Source organism: Argiope bruennichi, chromosome 10 (genome assembly GCF_947563725.1).
Source record: "Argiope bruennichi chromosome 10, qqArgBrue1.1, whole genome shotgun sequence".
NCBI classification, from domain to species: Eukaryota; Metazoa; Arthropoda; class Arachnida; order Araneae; family Araneidae; genus Argiope; species Argiope bruennichi.
This window is the reverse complement of record NC_079160.1, coordinates 27775091-27791457: the sequence shown is the minus strand read 5'-3', so window position 1 is coordinate 27791457 and position 16367 is coordinate 27775091. Positions and strand designations below refer to the sequence as shown.

Sequence of the window (16367 nt, the reverse complement as noted above, 5' to 3'; positions counted from 1 at the left end):
TTACAGATGTCACCAATAAATTTACAGTAATTTTTTCAAAAACCCTTCTAGTGGAAATAAGTTGGTGAAACTCTGGAGGCCAATTTATATTCATGTCCTTGAGAGCCAGTCTTAGGATTTGTTTTTTTTTACAAACTTGGAACATAGAAGGAGCACATGTTCAACATTTTCCTCCCCACCAATATTACAATAGCAGGAAGATGATGGAAACAAATTAAATTTGTACAAATAACTTTTAAAGTTACCATGGCCAGTGAGAAATTGGGTTATTTTGTAATTAGTATAAAAATGATGGCATGACAGTCTGTTATTAATGGATGGAAAACATTTCTTTGTTAAGCTCCCTTTATAAAGTTCTATAGGTTTTTGTTTACAAACTTGGTTTTTCAGAAAATTTCCTAGCGGGGCCCTGATATATATAATTTCAGTATAATAATCCCATTCCATCAACTTCTGCAGTGAGCTGGATTTTCTTTCAAACTAACATTGATAGATCTTATTTTTATGAAAATTCATTCAAGTACATAGATTGACGGACATGATCTAATGCACGAACCGAAATGGGATAAGGACCTGGACGATTTGCATGAAGCGGAAATGATAACCACTTGCGAAAGAGCAACTTTTAAACTGTCCATCTTTGCTTATTACAAAATGGGAGAAACAATAAGATCTTAAAGAACATTTCAGGTAAAGCATACTTTATTACTTTTTCTCGTAATTTTCAATGGGTTCCATCCCTAGTTGGGCTAAATGGCAACGAGCTAGCTGTCTTGCCCAAGTCTGCTTCTGCTGCCACCAAGCATAGAGATAAAGCACTCACTCACTCTGAAATTTCAAATAATTGAAGTAAGTAGTTTATGGAAAGCATGACACTGTTGTAGATGTCCAGAGGGTCTCTTCGATTATTTTAAGAGCAAACTTACCAGAAAACAGCAGACGACTCTCTCATGGGTTTTTGATGGACACCATAATGCGCTTATTCCCTTCTGGAATGCCACTGATGTAAAGCTGACAAAGCATCCTCTCCTAAATTGTTGATTATTTGGATTTTATCAAAAACAACGTTTCAAAGGACCCTATTTTATTCATCACTTTTTTGGAGGTTCTCGGATTCGTGACCAAGCAAGAATATCGGAGGTTAATTAAAACAACTCTTGCTCAGGAATAAAAAGAATAGCTCTCAAGCAACTTGCAGTAAATAGAAAGCATTTCTTGCTGGTTTTCACATTATTCTATTTATTTGCTAAAACATAGCTGACTCTTGTTTGGATTTTTTATTCCAATTCTCACTCTACAATTTCATACCACGCCAAAAGTAATGAGAATTTTAAAGTTAGTTAGTTAGTTATATTAACGTCCCGTTTTAAGCAACACTAGGGCTATTTTGGAACGGACCTCGTCATTTTGAACCGCGGTCAGATGACGAGGACGACACCTGAGCTGGCACCGCCCTCTCCACACCACGCCACACCAGCGGGAGGACGTTTGGCCTTGACGAATTTAACGTGCAACAGACCCCCTCACACGACGGTTGTTCGGTGGAATCGGGTCTTGAACCTGAAATCCTACGGCTCACGAGCCGAGACCTTACCACCAGGCCACCGCGGCCCTGAAAATTTTTAAAGAACATCTTGATTGATTGATCTATCACTATTGATCACTTCTTCTAGCAAAAAGGAAAACAAACTAACTTCTTGAAAGGCATTTTAGAAAAATTATGATATTGTACGATTTATCTACGATCTTCTGAATGTCGGCCAATATAATGTAAGAATGTCATTGGATCGTTCGTGTTGATAAATAGACTCGTTAATCTTCTACTGTTTTAGGAAGGAAATTATTATATAATAGTTTAACAAGTCTTCTTGATAGGCATTTGTTCACTCATTTCCCCAAGTTAAAAATATCAAAGGTAGAATTTGTTCTCAGAATTTTTCTTCATCTTTTAAGCAACGATTGTTTATAATGAAACCGTTTGTTTGATATCCAGATCTTTTTAATGTCAAAGCTTTGTAAAAGACAAAACACGGAAGTTTTTATCAAATTTAATAAAATCTGAGTATTATTCGAATTAGCAGCATAATAAATTTTTTCTTTGATTTTTTTTTAATTTCATATCTTACTTTGATAGATACATTTTGAACATTTTTTGTTTCAGGAAACGCACATAAAAAAAATTCAGGTCAGCTTTTTTGTTTGTTATATATTATTCAATGGTTCATTCTCATTCATCCCAGAAGACCGAGTTAGGTCTCAATTTTTACTTTCTTGTATACGTAGTACAGGGAAAATACAGTAATCGTTAAAAAATTCGAGCTCGAGATTGTGGTGAAAGCTTATAAGCCAGTTAACAGCTACGCTACCAGAGCAATTGCTTTTCTATCGTGGTCATGTTACTCGGCTGTGAACCACAAGGTCTCAGGTTCTATCCTCGCTCATTACAATTCGCTACAAGATTTTGAAGAATCTCCATTTTTTAGAATACCCTGAGTGCGAAAAATACATTTTTGGAAAATGTCCGTCTGTCTGAGACGAAGATGCCTCAAAAACGCTTTGAGCTAGACGGATGAAATTTGGTATACGGTCTTGACACAAAATTTGCAAATTTCTATCAAATTCTGTATAAAATCTGTTCAAAGGAAATCCATCTGTCTGGCCGTTTGAACATAAGTTAATGCGATAGCTACAAAGTGAAGAAGGCCAGATAATTAAAATTCGATGAGCGATTTTAACATTTATGTCGAATTTTGTGCCAAATTTAACTATGGGTTGACTGTCTATCGGCCTATTCTGGCAGAAACATAAGCGTGATAAATCAAAAACGTAATGATTTAAATATATCAAATTTGGTATTGGATTTTTTTTATTGCAAGTACAGTTTTGTGTCAAATCTTCTTTTCAATCTGTTGAGAAAAACGTGTTTAAAGCACAAATTTGATTTTCGGATACTATTAAAGCATACCAGGGATTAATCGCCAAATAACTCGCCAAGGATGTCACAACAGATTCAGTAAAAATGCTAAATCCACTCCAAAAGTTAATATTTCGCAACTATTGCACGTCGTTGGCATTTAAGGGATTCTTTGGCATGATAAGCTTATTAGAGAATATCCTAGAAAGTTTTAAGGAAGCCACTCCAGCTGGTTATCACAGATTTTCAGTTAAGTTAGAAGAAACATGTTAATTATATTTTTATTAGTCATAATTTTAAATATATAGCTTTATCTTTGAACCTATCTTTTTTGTTAAAACCATGACAAGATCAGAGCAGTGTACCGATTAAGAAAGCATAGAACAAGAAAAATAAAGCGCAAGGAAGTATTTTGAGCTTAGTTTCAGAAAGGAATTTGCCGACACGGCATTTTAGTTACTATGGGAAAATGAAAGTCAGCGTAATTCAAAAGTTAAAGGTTCGTTGAAGCTGAAATTTAAGTGATTAGAAGATTACTTTTAGAGTGATGATTAATTAGAAATTATTACAATTTATGAACATATATTATATATAATTAAATTTTATACATATAATATAAAATCATAAACTTGCCAAACAGCTTTATATGAAAGTAAACAATATTTTAAAAAATTGAATTAAGATCTCATATTTAAACATTTTTAAATGTCTTATCTTAGAATATCCTATTTGCAGGAAATAGTGTACTTGGAGAAGTCGGAGAATTGGTGATAAAAAAGCCAACACCTTCACTACCTCTCGGATTGTGGGGTGACTCAGATGCTTCCCGATACAAGCAAGCGTATTTTTCAAAATACTCAAGTATGCGCAATTTTTTGTTAGCTCATTTCTTGCTTTTGATATCTATTTTCAAGTGATTTCTCTACATACATTTGTGAGAAAAGTTCGCAATTCAAGACCTCATTTTCCTTCATTCTATTTAAATAACTTTATTTCAATTACATAAACAAAAAATAGAAAGTAAAGAAAGCGAAAAAGTCTCAAAATTGTGCAATCACCAAAAAGATTTGACTTAATTCTTTAAACCCTCCTGAATCCCAAAAGTAACCAGTTTTGGAATTAAGTCTGTCTATATTCAAGATAAATCAAAAACACAACCGAATGCAACTGTTATACGGCTTTTACATCAAGCTATATGTATTTCTATCAAAATCAATATTTCTCTCAAATGTTGGGCGAAATCTATTGATTGAAGAGTAATTGGGAACAAAGAATAATTGGGACAGTAATCTTGCTGTCTATTCGTTTATATGAGAACTCGATATGTCAAAAAGATACATACATGAAATTTGAAATGTGACCTAATAAAACAGCTGTATTTCTTTCAAATTTTTATTTCTTAAAAAAATTATCGGTAAGAAAAAAAAATGCTCAATTTATTCTCTACTAACAAACAAGTTAAGCGCAAAATATATCATTTTTGAGAGAACCAAGGCAGAAATTCCAGGTGATTTCTTACAATGTAATTATATTATGATTTCTTCAAGAGTATAAATATGAACTGTGCCCTTGATATAAAAATAATTAATGGATTGTTGACATTAATATAATATTATGTGGGACTATTTAGGACTTCAAACAGCGACGATTGTAGGGAAATATATAAAACTTCACAATCACTGTTAGATAACAGAAAATATTGCATACAAAATTTCTATATCCATAACATATAGTCGGGAAAGATAATTGGGAAAGGTGATTAGGATTTCGCATTGGTAAAACCTTAAAACATTTGGAATTACAAGCCTTTTCTAAGGCGGTCTAGAAGAAAATAAGCAATACCCGCTTTTTTTCAATGCTTTTTTAGATCTTTGTTTTGAAGATTAATGGCAATTTGCAATTTTCGCGAGTGGGTTAAAGGCTATTCTACTAAATCACTTAAGTATACTTTTTTCAAGTAAAGTAAATGTTAGAAAAAAATTACTTGAATTAAAGATTAAGGTTCTATTTGAAATGAGAGTTGTGCGTTCTGCTTCTAAATTCTTTCTCTACTACTCCTTAAGTATTTCAAAGCTCGTTTCTAAGTCTTAGATATTTCCTTTTCGTAACTCAGAAAAATCTAGTTAATTAGGTTTTTATACAAGTTTATTTCCAGATTTCTCCAGAGAGAACTGGAAATAAAATGAATTTAATTGCTTAAATTTGAAGTAATTCACATAGTTATGATAGCTTATATGGATCATTCCCCGAAATAAACTCTATTCTTACTGAAAAAGAAAGTTTAAAAAATAATTTAGGTATTTAAGAATGAATATTAAATAAATTGAGAAGATAAGCAGAGCAGTCAAATATATTATCTTCAGACGAGTTCGTTAATAAAACTAGAAGACGAATTAAGTGTTCCCGATCTTCCCCATAGACTCTGGTGTAATTGGGAACATACCTGGGTAATTATTTATGTTATTGATTTATGATTAGTAACTGAAACTGGTTAATTAATAAGCTAATTTCGGAAATAGACAATGTTTGATGGACCCTCCAGAACATAACCATCCTCTCATATAAATTACAGTTCTATTTTCCATTTCATACGATCGCTTTAAATAGAAGAAAAGGACAAACTGCAAAATTCCTTCCCAATTACCTTCACTGACAGGGTCCTGGGACTACTGCAACGCAACTACTTCTATTAGGCAAAACATCTCTGTAACAGTAGTACTGAACACAGAAATACTAAAACAGCAGTGACTTATAGTAGCACTAATTAATACTACTATAAGTATCAATAAAAAATTTCTTTGTTAAAAACTAAAAATTATTTTCATCAATGAAAAATTTTAATTTTTAATCAACGAACTTAAAATATTAGTGCAAAAAAAATTTATCTCAGAGTTCAAATATAAAATAGCAGTTTGATCTAACTTATTTTTTGGACAGATTTAAGATTAACATTTGGAAATTACAAAACGTATCAAGGTGCTTTATTTCTTTGTTTTCCTTAACAACTTGGCATTCTTTGGCGATAGAAGTAAAATTAAAAACTCATCGATTAATAAGGCAATTTTGAATGCTAAAGGAATCGAAATCATTAACACTAATTATAATTTCTTTATTCATTGCATTGTTTTCTTTAACAATTGGCACTAAACGGTATTATGAAACATTATCGATAATGAATTACAACCAAATTGAATTATTGTATACCTTACAACCTTTTACATTTTAAGTGAAAATTTAAAAAACTAGTACTGTCATGAAGCTGTGTTTTTTAGGAAAATTTGCATTCGATGATTTGGCAATCATTAATCCTGTAACAAAAGGAATTATTATCCTATGCAGGAGGTAAGAGACATTTTATTTTGAAATTTCTTTTTTTAACATGAAATGTTTCGTTTTTAAATTGTAAAATTTTGATTTTTGAAATTTTTCTTGAGAAATTTTGTAAATTATTTTTTAGTCAATAATCTAAAAATAAAAATTTATAAACTATCAAGCAGATTTATTTTCAGCTTAACTCAAGAAAACATTAATTACCAAAAGTGTTTTCCTTTTTTACTTCCTCACATATTTAAAATTTAATTCATCATTAATGTCAAAATGATTGTAAAAAAAAATATCAAAAAATTCAATTTCAATATTTTTGAGCAGATAAATCTCTAAGATTTCGATCGAATCAGGGAAAAATTTTACTTTGCTGTCTCTCGGTTCGTTTGCCTTTCTTGTGGATATTATTGCTTAAAATTTGAAATATCTAGACAAATGAAATCTAGAATGTAATCTCAAAATTGCAAATCTGAATCAAAATCATTCATTAAATGAAATTGTTTTGTTAATAAGTTCATATTTCAGATGAATTTTAACATATTTACTAAACTAATAAATTATATTTAAAGCAATATTAAATATAGACCATTAATATCTATCAAACGGTGTTATAAAAATCATTTTTACAATAACTGTAAACATTTACTATTTTAGTGACGAAACTTTGAAGCCAAAAGGATGTCGATTCGGTAGCTCCGAAATTTATAACATTGGTAAGAAAACTCCTTAACATTCATATATTTTTACGTATTGATATGTTGCCTACCCGAGCCTTCTTGTATGAATTGCTACCTAACTTAATCTAATGAAAAATTTCGGAAATATGAAAAACCAGAAGTAGAGAATGCCAACATTCCTTTATGAATGGTAAATAGAGCCAATATGAATGCTGTCAATGCTAAGTTTTGATCTTTCACAATAACGTTATCACAGCCTTTATCCTGACTGACTTTATACACAATTTATAGATTTTATTTTTGATTTTGAATTAATCGGAAAAAATTACAACCGATATTTCAACATTTTTCTAAGAAAATTCAAACGAAAAAATGTAGCATTGGCGCTGAGTTTAGATTAAGAATATTCAAACTCTAGAAGTTCCTGAAAAAAAAAAACCGGAAATAAATATTCTATTAATTCAAAAATTTAATAATCTCAAATTAATCAGTTTCACAAGAAATATTTTTAAAAATCGTAAAAAATTAGACATTTTATTTTAAAGATCAAGAATGTTAAGTTAAATTTATTTCACCAAACTTCAGCTATAAGCGCTGTTTATCTATACTTATATAAAGCTCAATGTGTGTGTGAGTGTTGGCGCTCTACAGGCCAAACCGTTTGACCTACAGCTACTAAATTTGGTACATGTATACCTTGGAGATCGGGAATGTGCACCTGGGGTCCCTTTTTTGAATTTTTAATTAGAATTTAAATTATTAATTAAAAACTAACTTCCCAACACTTTAAAAAATCTTTTCATTTTCCCCACCACCAAATGAGTAAGGCTTTAGTTTTTTCCCACGCTAATGAGGTTAGGCTTAAAATTTTTCGGCCGATTATTTAAAACGATTCTGTTTATTTTCTTAATGTTTGATGCATTTAAAATTAAACAATTTTAAACATTTAAAATTAAACAATTTTAAACATTTAAAATTAAACAATTTTAAACATTTAAAATTAAACAATTTTAAACATTTAAAATTAAACAATTTTAAACATTTAAAATTAAACAATTAAAATGGGAGTTCCATAAAATATTTAATTATTAAAATTTTAACATGCATTAAGATTGGCGAACTGGCTGGTCACCAAAGGCGGCTAGTATTATAATAAACTAACTTGGCTGATATATCTAAAATGAAATACAAATGTTGCATATTAAACTTGTCATGTTTGCGTTCTAAAAACAAATCTTTTTTCTTGCATATTTTAACGAATAAATTCAATTTACTTTCTTTTGTACATTTTTTTTCTTTTCATGTTGGCAGTGAATTTTCTTCCCGAGATCCGTGACAGCCTGTGTGTCTCGCAGTACAGCAAGAATCGCAACGAAAGAGCCGTTTTGTTCGTGCAAATGAAGGATGGGTATTGTTTTAATCAGAAACTAATTGAACGGATTAAATCGGAAATTAAGAGTGGTTTATCTGTTAGGCATGTCCCCGAACTCATCTTGGAAACGAAAGATATTCCCGTAAGTATATATTAGTTTCATTTTGTTGCTTTTCATTTGACTGTACTCTTTTGAAAAAGATTTCCTTTAAAAAATCCAAATTTATATAAATTAAAAAGATTTTTTTGAAGTTAATGCGATCTTGTCTTTTTATGAATGTCATTTAACTAACAAAAATGAATAAGCGATATATTACTTTAATAAGACAATGTTCCTAAACTTTCTCTCATATGCTATACAGGTGATATCCCCCCCAAAACTGATTTAAGCACTGCATGGCATTTCTGCTTTAGCTGTGATAATGAATGCTCACGGTTAGCAGTGATAATTCACTCATACACACACGAACGGCTGCTAAATACGTGTCTTATCTTTTGCAAAGTGGGCTGCAACAATGGGTGAATTCAATGTATTGTTACGAAATTTCCCGGTTCGTTTGGATAGTGGAAGTGATATGGTGTGGAGAACGCTCAATCAGCAGGCGGCAGTAGAAAAAAAAAACAACGATGTTTATTTACACGAAGACAGGACAGCACAAAGACGACAACTATATACAGCATAGAGGAGACAATTATCTTCAGCCGAGACGTGCACACAACAAGACTCTACTGCAGACAGTAGCGCACAGCCTAGTTCAGCTCTAGCTTGACTCCGTCGCTGCTCTGCTAATCTCTGGAAGACCCGTTGTTTACCGTCGATTCCGACTACCACTCGGCAGCTGTAGACTGCCTCCTTTTATAGGTCTCGGGAGGCGGGGCTAGAAGCCTCTCAACCAATCAGGAACTTTCGAGGCGTATCTCGGTTCCCAATGGGCGGATCGGGAAAATTCTCGATGTTTCGGGTATAATCTATTTTGACGCCAAAGTCGTCAAATTCGTCGCCAAGTCGCCAAATGGTCGTTAAGTTTGTCGCCAAGCTCTGGGAACTCCGATGAGACACTCGGACTCCGTCCAATACAGATGACTGTAAAACAGTCTTTCTGATGATGGAACCAACTATGCTGGGAAGCAGCATCACAGATTCGTAACAGTATAAATCTCTTAAGGACATTAGGAATTATAGTCCTAATGTCCTTAAAAGTCAAGTTTGTGTTTTATACAATACTTTGATGTTATTCAGACTTACCCTTGTTATTTTTACTAATGACTTAGATAGATATGCTGGGTCATTTGGGATTAGAATCTACACCGCAGATGCTATATCAACAAAATATTTTTCTTTGCGTAACAGTTGGTACAAACATGTACCATTAATCAATTATATATCTAATGCATTTTGTGGTAATATGTCTCTTTACTAATCCACTTTGAATAGATTGTTTTATTCTCCTGATTTATACATTTTATATGCGACTGGAACAAACATTTTAGGAATGAAACAGTATTCTAAAAATAGACATTACAGCCTCCAGAAGTATGATACTTTGTTTTAATTTGTCGCATTGGTAATAGGCAAATCTTTTCTTTTTCAGCACAACCTGACTGGCAAGAAAATGGAGATAGTGGTGAAGAAGATAATAAATAACATGCTTTACAATGTTGAGACGGTTACAAATCCAGAAAGCTTAGAAAATTTCAGAAAAATACCTCCTTATGAAGACTGAGAGACGAAAATGTTTTTCATCAAAATCAAAGTAGCTTTAGTTTGAAACTTGTGTCTTAAAATAACTATTTATTACTCAAAAGTCAATCATTATTTAGAAATGCATTTATCTGAAAAATAAAAGCTTAAGCATTTTATAATTAACTGGCTTAGGTCTTGCATTTATTATATTACACATTCATAAAATGCAAAGAAAGAACACTTGAAAGACTACATTCTTAGATTTTCAAAAACACAATGTCATTTAAAGACTATGAGCTGCAAGATGAGCTAATAATGCATATGTAGGCTTACTAGTTGGTCATATTTTGCACTGGACAGTTCATGAAGAGCACAGGGAGTAAGTTGTATGGGCAGATAGCATGAAAGTTGCCAACTATATTGGACAACAATTTTGTGTCACAATTCGACAAAGCAGGGGCCATGTTTTGTTTAAGAAAATTTAAAATATGACAGACAAACTTTAATTTGATTCAGATTCCAAATTTGAAATATTGCTCTTGTAGCGGATTGTTATGAGCCAGGATAGAACCTGGGACCTAGTGGTTCGCAGCCGAGTAGCAAGATCACAGGACAAAAGTAATTACTCGTGTTTCGTAGCTGTTATCTGGCTTATGAGCTTTCACCACACTCTTAAAAGGTTGATCCCTAAAAAAGAATACATGAACTCCTATGGAATTAATAATTCTAAAACTTTCTTATCAGTTCTTTTTACAGATCAGATTCAAAATTGACACAGCCACAATAACTCTCCATTAATAAACTAAAACTAAACAAATACTACTATGGAAAGTTTACGCTTATTTTCAAAAGAATCGACTGTTTAGTTAAAGAAAATTAATAATCATCAAATCTCAATGAAATAGCAAGGTACACAATCTGTAATACCCAGTTTTTCTACTCCAAATATATTTCGCTTTTCTTTATCGTGGTCCTAAGCTCAAATTCGTACAAAGAGTTAACATGTTTGACATATCTTTAATACATTGAAATAATCAAAAGTGGTATCCGTCACAATTTTCGATCTGCACTTTGGCAGAAATCCAAACTTTAATTTAAAAAAAATACTAGAGCTTGATATCCCTGTATCCATCGTGTTTCAACAATATGTACATCCTTTGTGAACTTTAAAACCATACTCAAAAATGCTATGATTACATTTCAAAATTCAGAATCATCGATAGAAAATTTTCAAAGATTAAATATCTAGACAATTTTCGGCTAAGATTACCAATGCGAACTAAAAACTTCATTTATTCTTGCTGCTAATATTGAACTAACTATTTTTAGAGTTTATATTTTTATGTAATTCTACTTGAACGTCGCCATCCTATAAATAGTTTTTAAAAATTTATATCGCAAAACATTTAACAATTTTTAAAGAAAATCCTTGATATTAAGACGCCTACCACGATATTACAAGATTTTCGAATAAAAAATATTTCTTACGTTTTCTATATCATTAAGAATAATTTTATTATAAAAAATATTGGAGTAGAAAATAACCAATATGAAATCAAGAAATTTCTGAAATCGATTGCCAGACAATTCCAATACATAAATTAACATGTCAATAGATATTTAAGAATGCTAAAAAAAATTGTGTAAACGTTAAATTTGCAAAATACAAGGTACCCAATATATTAGAAATAGACAGAAAAATCTATTTTCAAAATTCACTTTTACGAGCTTAAAACTTTTCGAATTAAGTAAAAGCATTTAAAAGTTAAAATCAAGTGTGCAATGTAAATTTTTAATTTTAAATCCAAGAAAAAAAGTCAATTCATTCAAGCTTTCTAGCAGTAGCAGAGGAAGAATTTATTTGTTCTTTCTATGTTAAGATTTATTTCCTCTGCACACATACGAAACATGGCTCAACAGGTTACAATCTTAAATCAAGAACATGAGAAATTAGCATAAAAACATTTTTCCTCATTCGTCGAATCATTCTAAAGATTTTTTTTAAATGTTTAACGATTCAAAGAATAGCTTCTAAAGTATCTGTCAAAATTAAGAAAATCGATAATCATTTCAGCATATTAATGGAAAGCAAAATTTGTCGAATAATTTTTGGACTAAACGGAGATAAAGACATTACAATGTTCTAATTATTTATTGAATTTAACGTGAAAAATACATATTGTTCAGGTGATACATCTCATTACTATAATCTTTCAAATACAAAATTTGTACTATTGTTTAAAGTCCATTTGCAGGTAAATGGCTTTACAATCAATTGAATAAGGTATGTAAAAATCCGTATTACATTCATAATATTATATAAAAAACAATAACAAATTAAAAAATATAAAAAACAACATGCCTAACAAACAAACGCGCATATAAAACAAACGATGCGCTTTAAAAAAGAAAAACTCAGAGGGGCCAAAACAGCAATTTACTGCCAAGCATGGAATGCCTATCTTATGAATTTGTGACAAACATAAATCAGTCCTTTTCTACGCATGCGCTGCGTACTGGCGGAGTGTAAACCTGTCATTAGTTTGCCTTTAAGTTGGTTATAAAGAAATGCGAAAAGCTGAGATATATTCCTGTGTCTGAAATCAATGAGTATTTTAAAATTGGGTACAATTAATTTTTGGATCATTAACGTCTTGAATAGGAAATTCTGAATCATTTCTCACTTCTAATCTCTTTTCTTATGCAAAAGGATTCTAAGATAATATCATTGCATGAAATTTATTTTTGAATCCCGAAATAAAAATAAATTTAAAAAATTAAATAAAAATTAATAATTGTTAATAAATTGATAAATTGAATAAATAAATACATTTTCCAATATTGTAACGTAAATAAAACTAGTTATAGATATTCATTTTGCTAACATTTGATGAAAGATTTGAAAGATGATCTAAATTATGAGCTGTCATTAAATTAGAGATAATGTGCCAAGGACAAAAATTTAATCTGAGTTTACACCAATATAAAATGTATTAGATTCCAAATAAGAATTCTAAAATTATAGATATGTTATCCATTATAGATCAGACAACTTACTTTTTAATTAATCAACATAATTACTATGTCAAATAATACAATTTTATAATTTTATTATAAATTGGGGGAAAAGGGGAAAGAGGCCCTTTTTTTTGCTAACAAGAGATATAAAGCAAAAGTTTTTTAGTTTAAAGGTTTATCAAATGATTTTCTAAAAATTTTACAGACAGCTTAAGGAATATATTATTTAATACCTGAACTAAAAAAAATAAGTTGTCTTTCTAACCATTCTTTAAATATTAGGATTCGATTGATAATCAACATGAAATTCTTTTCATTTTGAAAGATTAAAAAAACTATAGAACTATAGAATATTAAAAGAATTAAAAGAACTATAGAATAAATAAAAATATTTCTTATTTTCTAGTTCAAGAACTGCAAAACATATTGAGAAATTATTGTGCAAAACTTGAATTAAAAAAATATGCATTAGATTGTAATTTATGAAGCTTTTCGTAAGAAATTCTATCAAAGGTTAGAATTTGAAAAAATCGCATTTAAAGATGTAAAATAGCATTAAAATGTATAGAAATGCAAATAAAAATATCATTATAACTTCCTAAAAAATGAATTTAGAAATAAAATTTAAACGGTTTTTATATTGAAAAACTTTTAAGAATATTAAATTTTTAAAAAAATATTTATATTTTCGTAAAAATCGACTTTTTAGCGTAGCCGATTAATTTGATTTCAAATGAGTTGCACTATCATGCAAAATTAATTGACAAATAACTGATTTCAAGATTACATAATATTTGTATTGGAAATTGAAAAGTAAAAACAAAAACTAGAATAAAATTAAAAAGTTCTACATTTTTTTGCATTAATAAAAATGTACTCAAATTTTTTTTTTTACACATTTTTTCTGTTACAAATATCAACGAAGGTATAGCAATTTTATATCAAGCACAAAAATATAGATCTTAAATTAATCTTATTCATTTTACTTTCTATCAGCATTTCCTTTCGAGTTCTCTCTGCATGTTATATAAAAATGATATCAGATTTTTTTTTCTATGTCTTATCTTTAACATTAACAGTAAATCATTTTTAACACTATCAGTAAATTTTACGATCTCATTCATGCTATCGAATAAAAAAATTGACTTATATCAAATAATTTTTTAAAAATTAAATCATTGAACTCGGTTAGATGAAATGAAACTAAAGTTTTTCCACAAGAAATGTAAGTTATCAGTTGAATAGGATTTCATTGGATATTATCTTAATAGTGAAACTGATAATCTACTAATTTAGGTCTGGTAACCAAACAATCAGTTCAGTTTAAATTGGAAATCCATTTCTACAGGACGTCCTTCAATAATTTGTTTTCTTCGAAGTTCTGATTAAATTACTTTGGTATGTATTAATCGTAAATATTTTCTGCACTTTATTTACAATTTTACTTACAATTTTCTTAGAATTTTATTACGATTATTTAAAGATGATTTAAATTTTTATTATAATGACATAAGATTTTAATTTTATGTCATACTTGGACTGTTTTTATACGTTTTATTTGTTTCGTATTTTTACTGCTCCAATAGTTAGTTTAATAAATATTATTTCAAAAAAACGTTTAAAATGATAAAAAAAAAATGTTCTGAATTGTTTTGTGTATATTAATTTTATTAAATATTCCATTCAATATATTTCTTGCTTAAAAATATTTATGTTTTATCTGTAAATTATACAATTAAATACAATTCAGAACAATTCAGAATACAATTTTTTTATTCTCGTCATAGAAACCAAAGTAGAAACGAATACCATTCAAGAAATTTTAGGTTTTTATATTCTGAAATCCTGAAATAATATCGGCTTAAGTCTAGAGTGAAATAGGAAATACAATTTTTTCTTCATAAAGCTGAAATCCAAATACTGGTAGTAAACAATTTTTTATGTAATATTGCTGCTAAAAAAAATGCCAGCATCAAAATAATTTCAAATAAAGAAGCTTAAGAAGAAAATATTATTTTTAATGATTTACAATGGTAGGTAAAAAAATATTGAATATTAACTGTAAAGCAAAATCTATGTGAAAAGCATTACAGATGACGACATTTGAATTAATTCTGAACTTAAATGATTTCATGACATATTTCCTAGTTAATTTATCTCCAGATGCATTTATTTTAAATAAATTTTATTTTAACATGTAACTTTTATTTTAGTATTTAGTCAGCATTCTGAATTACAAAAGCGGCTTTGTTAATAGAAAAATTTCAATCCTACATTGTTAAATTTCTTTAGTTTTTTGTCTACCTGATAAAAGTAACTTACTCTCCTGATATTTTGAAAGGAAAAAAATACTATCCTTTTTTCTTTTTTACTAAGTTTTGAACAATTCCAAATGAATAAAAGTGCTTTTTGATAACAATGAGAGTTCTTTGAATTGAACAAAAGATAGTCTACTCAAATCGTTACTAAAAGATAAATTCGCAGATGCCAAAATAAATTTTTAATATAAGCATTTTTAAAGTAGAGTAAAATTAATATGTCATCTTACTGCATTTATTTATAATAAGATTTATCGAATCATAGAAAATGAATGAAACTCTGTAAAAAAAAATATATAGCTTTTATTTAGGTACATTTGCGCTCCGTTTTGCAGCAATAAGAGGGCTATTTTGGTTCGACCAGGTAATTTTGAATCATGGTCAGATGATGAAGGCGATACCTGAGCCAATATTTTTTCTCCAATATTCATCTCAAAGTTCCGGATATATGCTTGACTCTAGATATCTATTAAAGATATTTTAATTTGCTGATACTTCTTGGCACATACACGTCAGTGGAATTCTGTTTCGATCCGTCCGACGCTGAAGCTGAGATGTTGCCACTGTGCCCTCTAAGAAAAATAAATTAAATCAATAGCCCAAATTTTAGAGTATAAATATTGAATAACTTTCGTTGCATAGATTTACACTGAAGCTTCATTCAAACCGAGCTATCAGATACCTAATCTAAGAGTATTAGTTATAATTAATAGATGAACCAATCGGAATATTTTCACCTTGGCTTTAGCGTACTCCCACAATAAGACACGTATCATATTTAATTTACAAATCTTCACTGATATTGAAAAGAATCAATTATGCGTTTTTGAATCTTTTATTTTTGAGTAATTTTATCTCCAATTTGGCTCAGATTTATAATTTTTGTGCCATAAAGTCGTGCCAAAATTAGTTTAGTTTAATTATATTAACGTCCCGTTTTAAAGCAACACAAGGGCTATTTTGGGACGGACCTCGTCATTTTGAACGGGGATCAGATGACGAGGAGGACACCTGAGCTGGCATTTAATTTTCTGTCATTATTCATCATCCTATATTTTAA

At 29.7% G+C, this 16367-nt stretch overlaps 2 protein-coding genes across 2 annotated transcripts in view; both read left to right on the top strand.

Annotated features, from left to right (window-relative positions):
• The window catches only part of LOC129987424 (acetoacetyl-CoA synthetase-like), a 41230-nt gene extending 31190 nt beyond the window's left edge, over positions 1-10040 (top strand). Inside the window, exons 13-17 of the mRNA XM_056095403.1 lie at positions 3650-3775; positions 6187-6256; positions 6893-6951; positions 8227-8429; positions 9880-10040. Coding sequence (XP_055951378.1) covers positions 3650-3775; positions 6187-6256; positions 6893-6951; positions 8227-8429; positions 9880-10011 — 590 coding nt within the window. The 3' untranslated portion in view covers positions 10012-10040. The remainder of the gene's footprint in view (positions 1-3649; positions 3776-6186; positions 6257-6892; positions 6952-8226; positions 8430-9879) is intronic.
• A 4283-nt stretch (positions 10041-14323) lies between these two features.
• The window catches only part of LOC129988800 (acetoacetyl-CoA synthetase-like), a 30120-nt gene continuing 28076 nt past the window's right edge, over positions 14324-16367 (top strand). The window contains exon 1 of the mRNA XM_056097072.1: positions 14324-14387. The gene's annotated coding sequence lies outside the window, so the exon portion shown is untranslated. The remainder of the gene's footprint in view (positions 14388-16367) is intronic.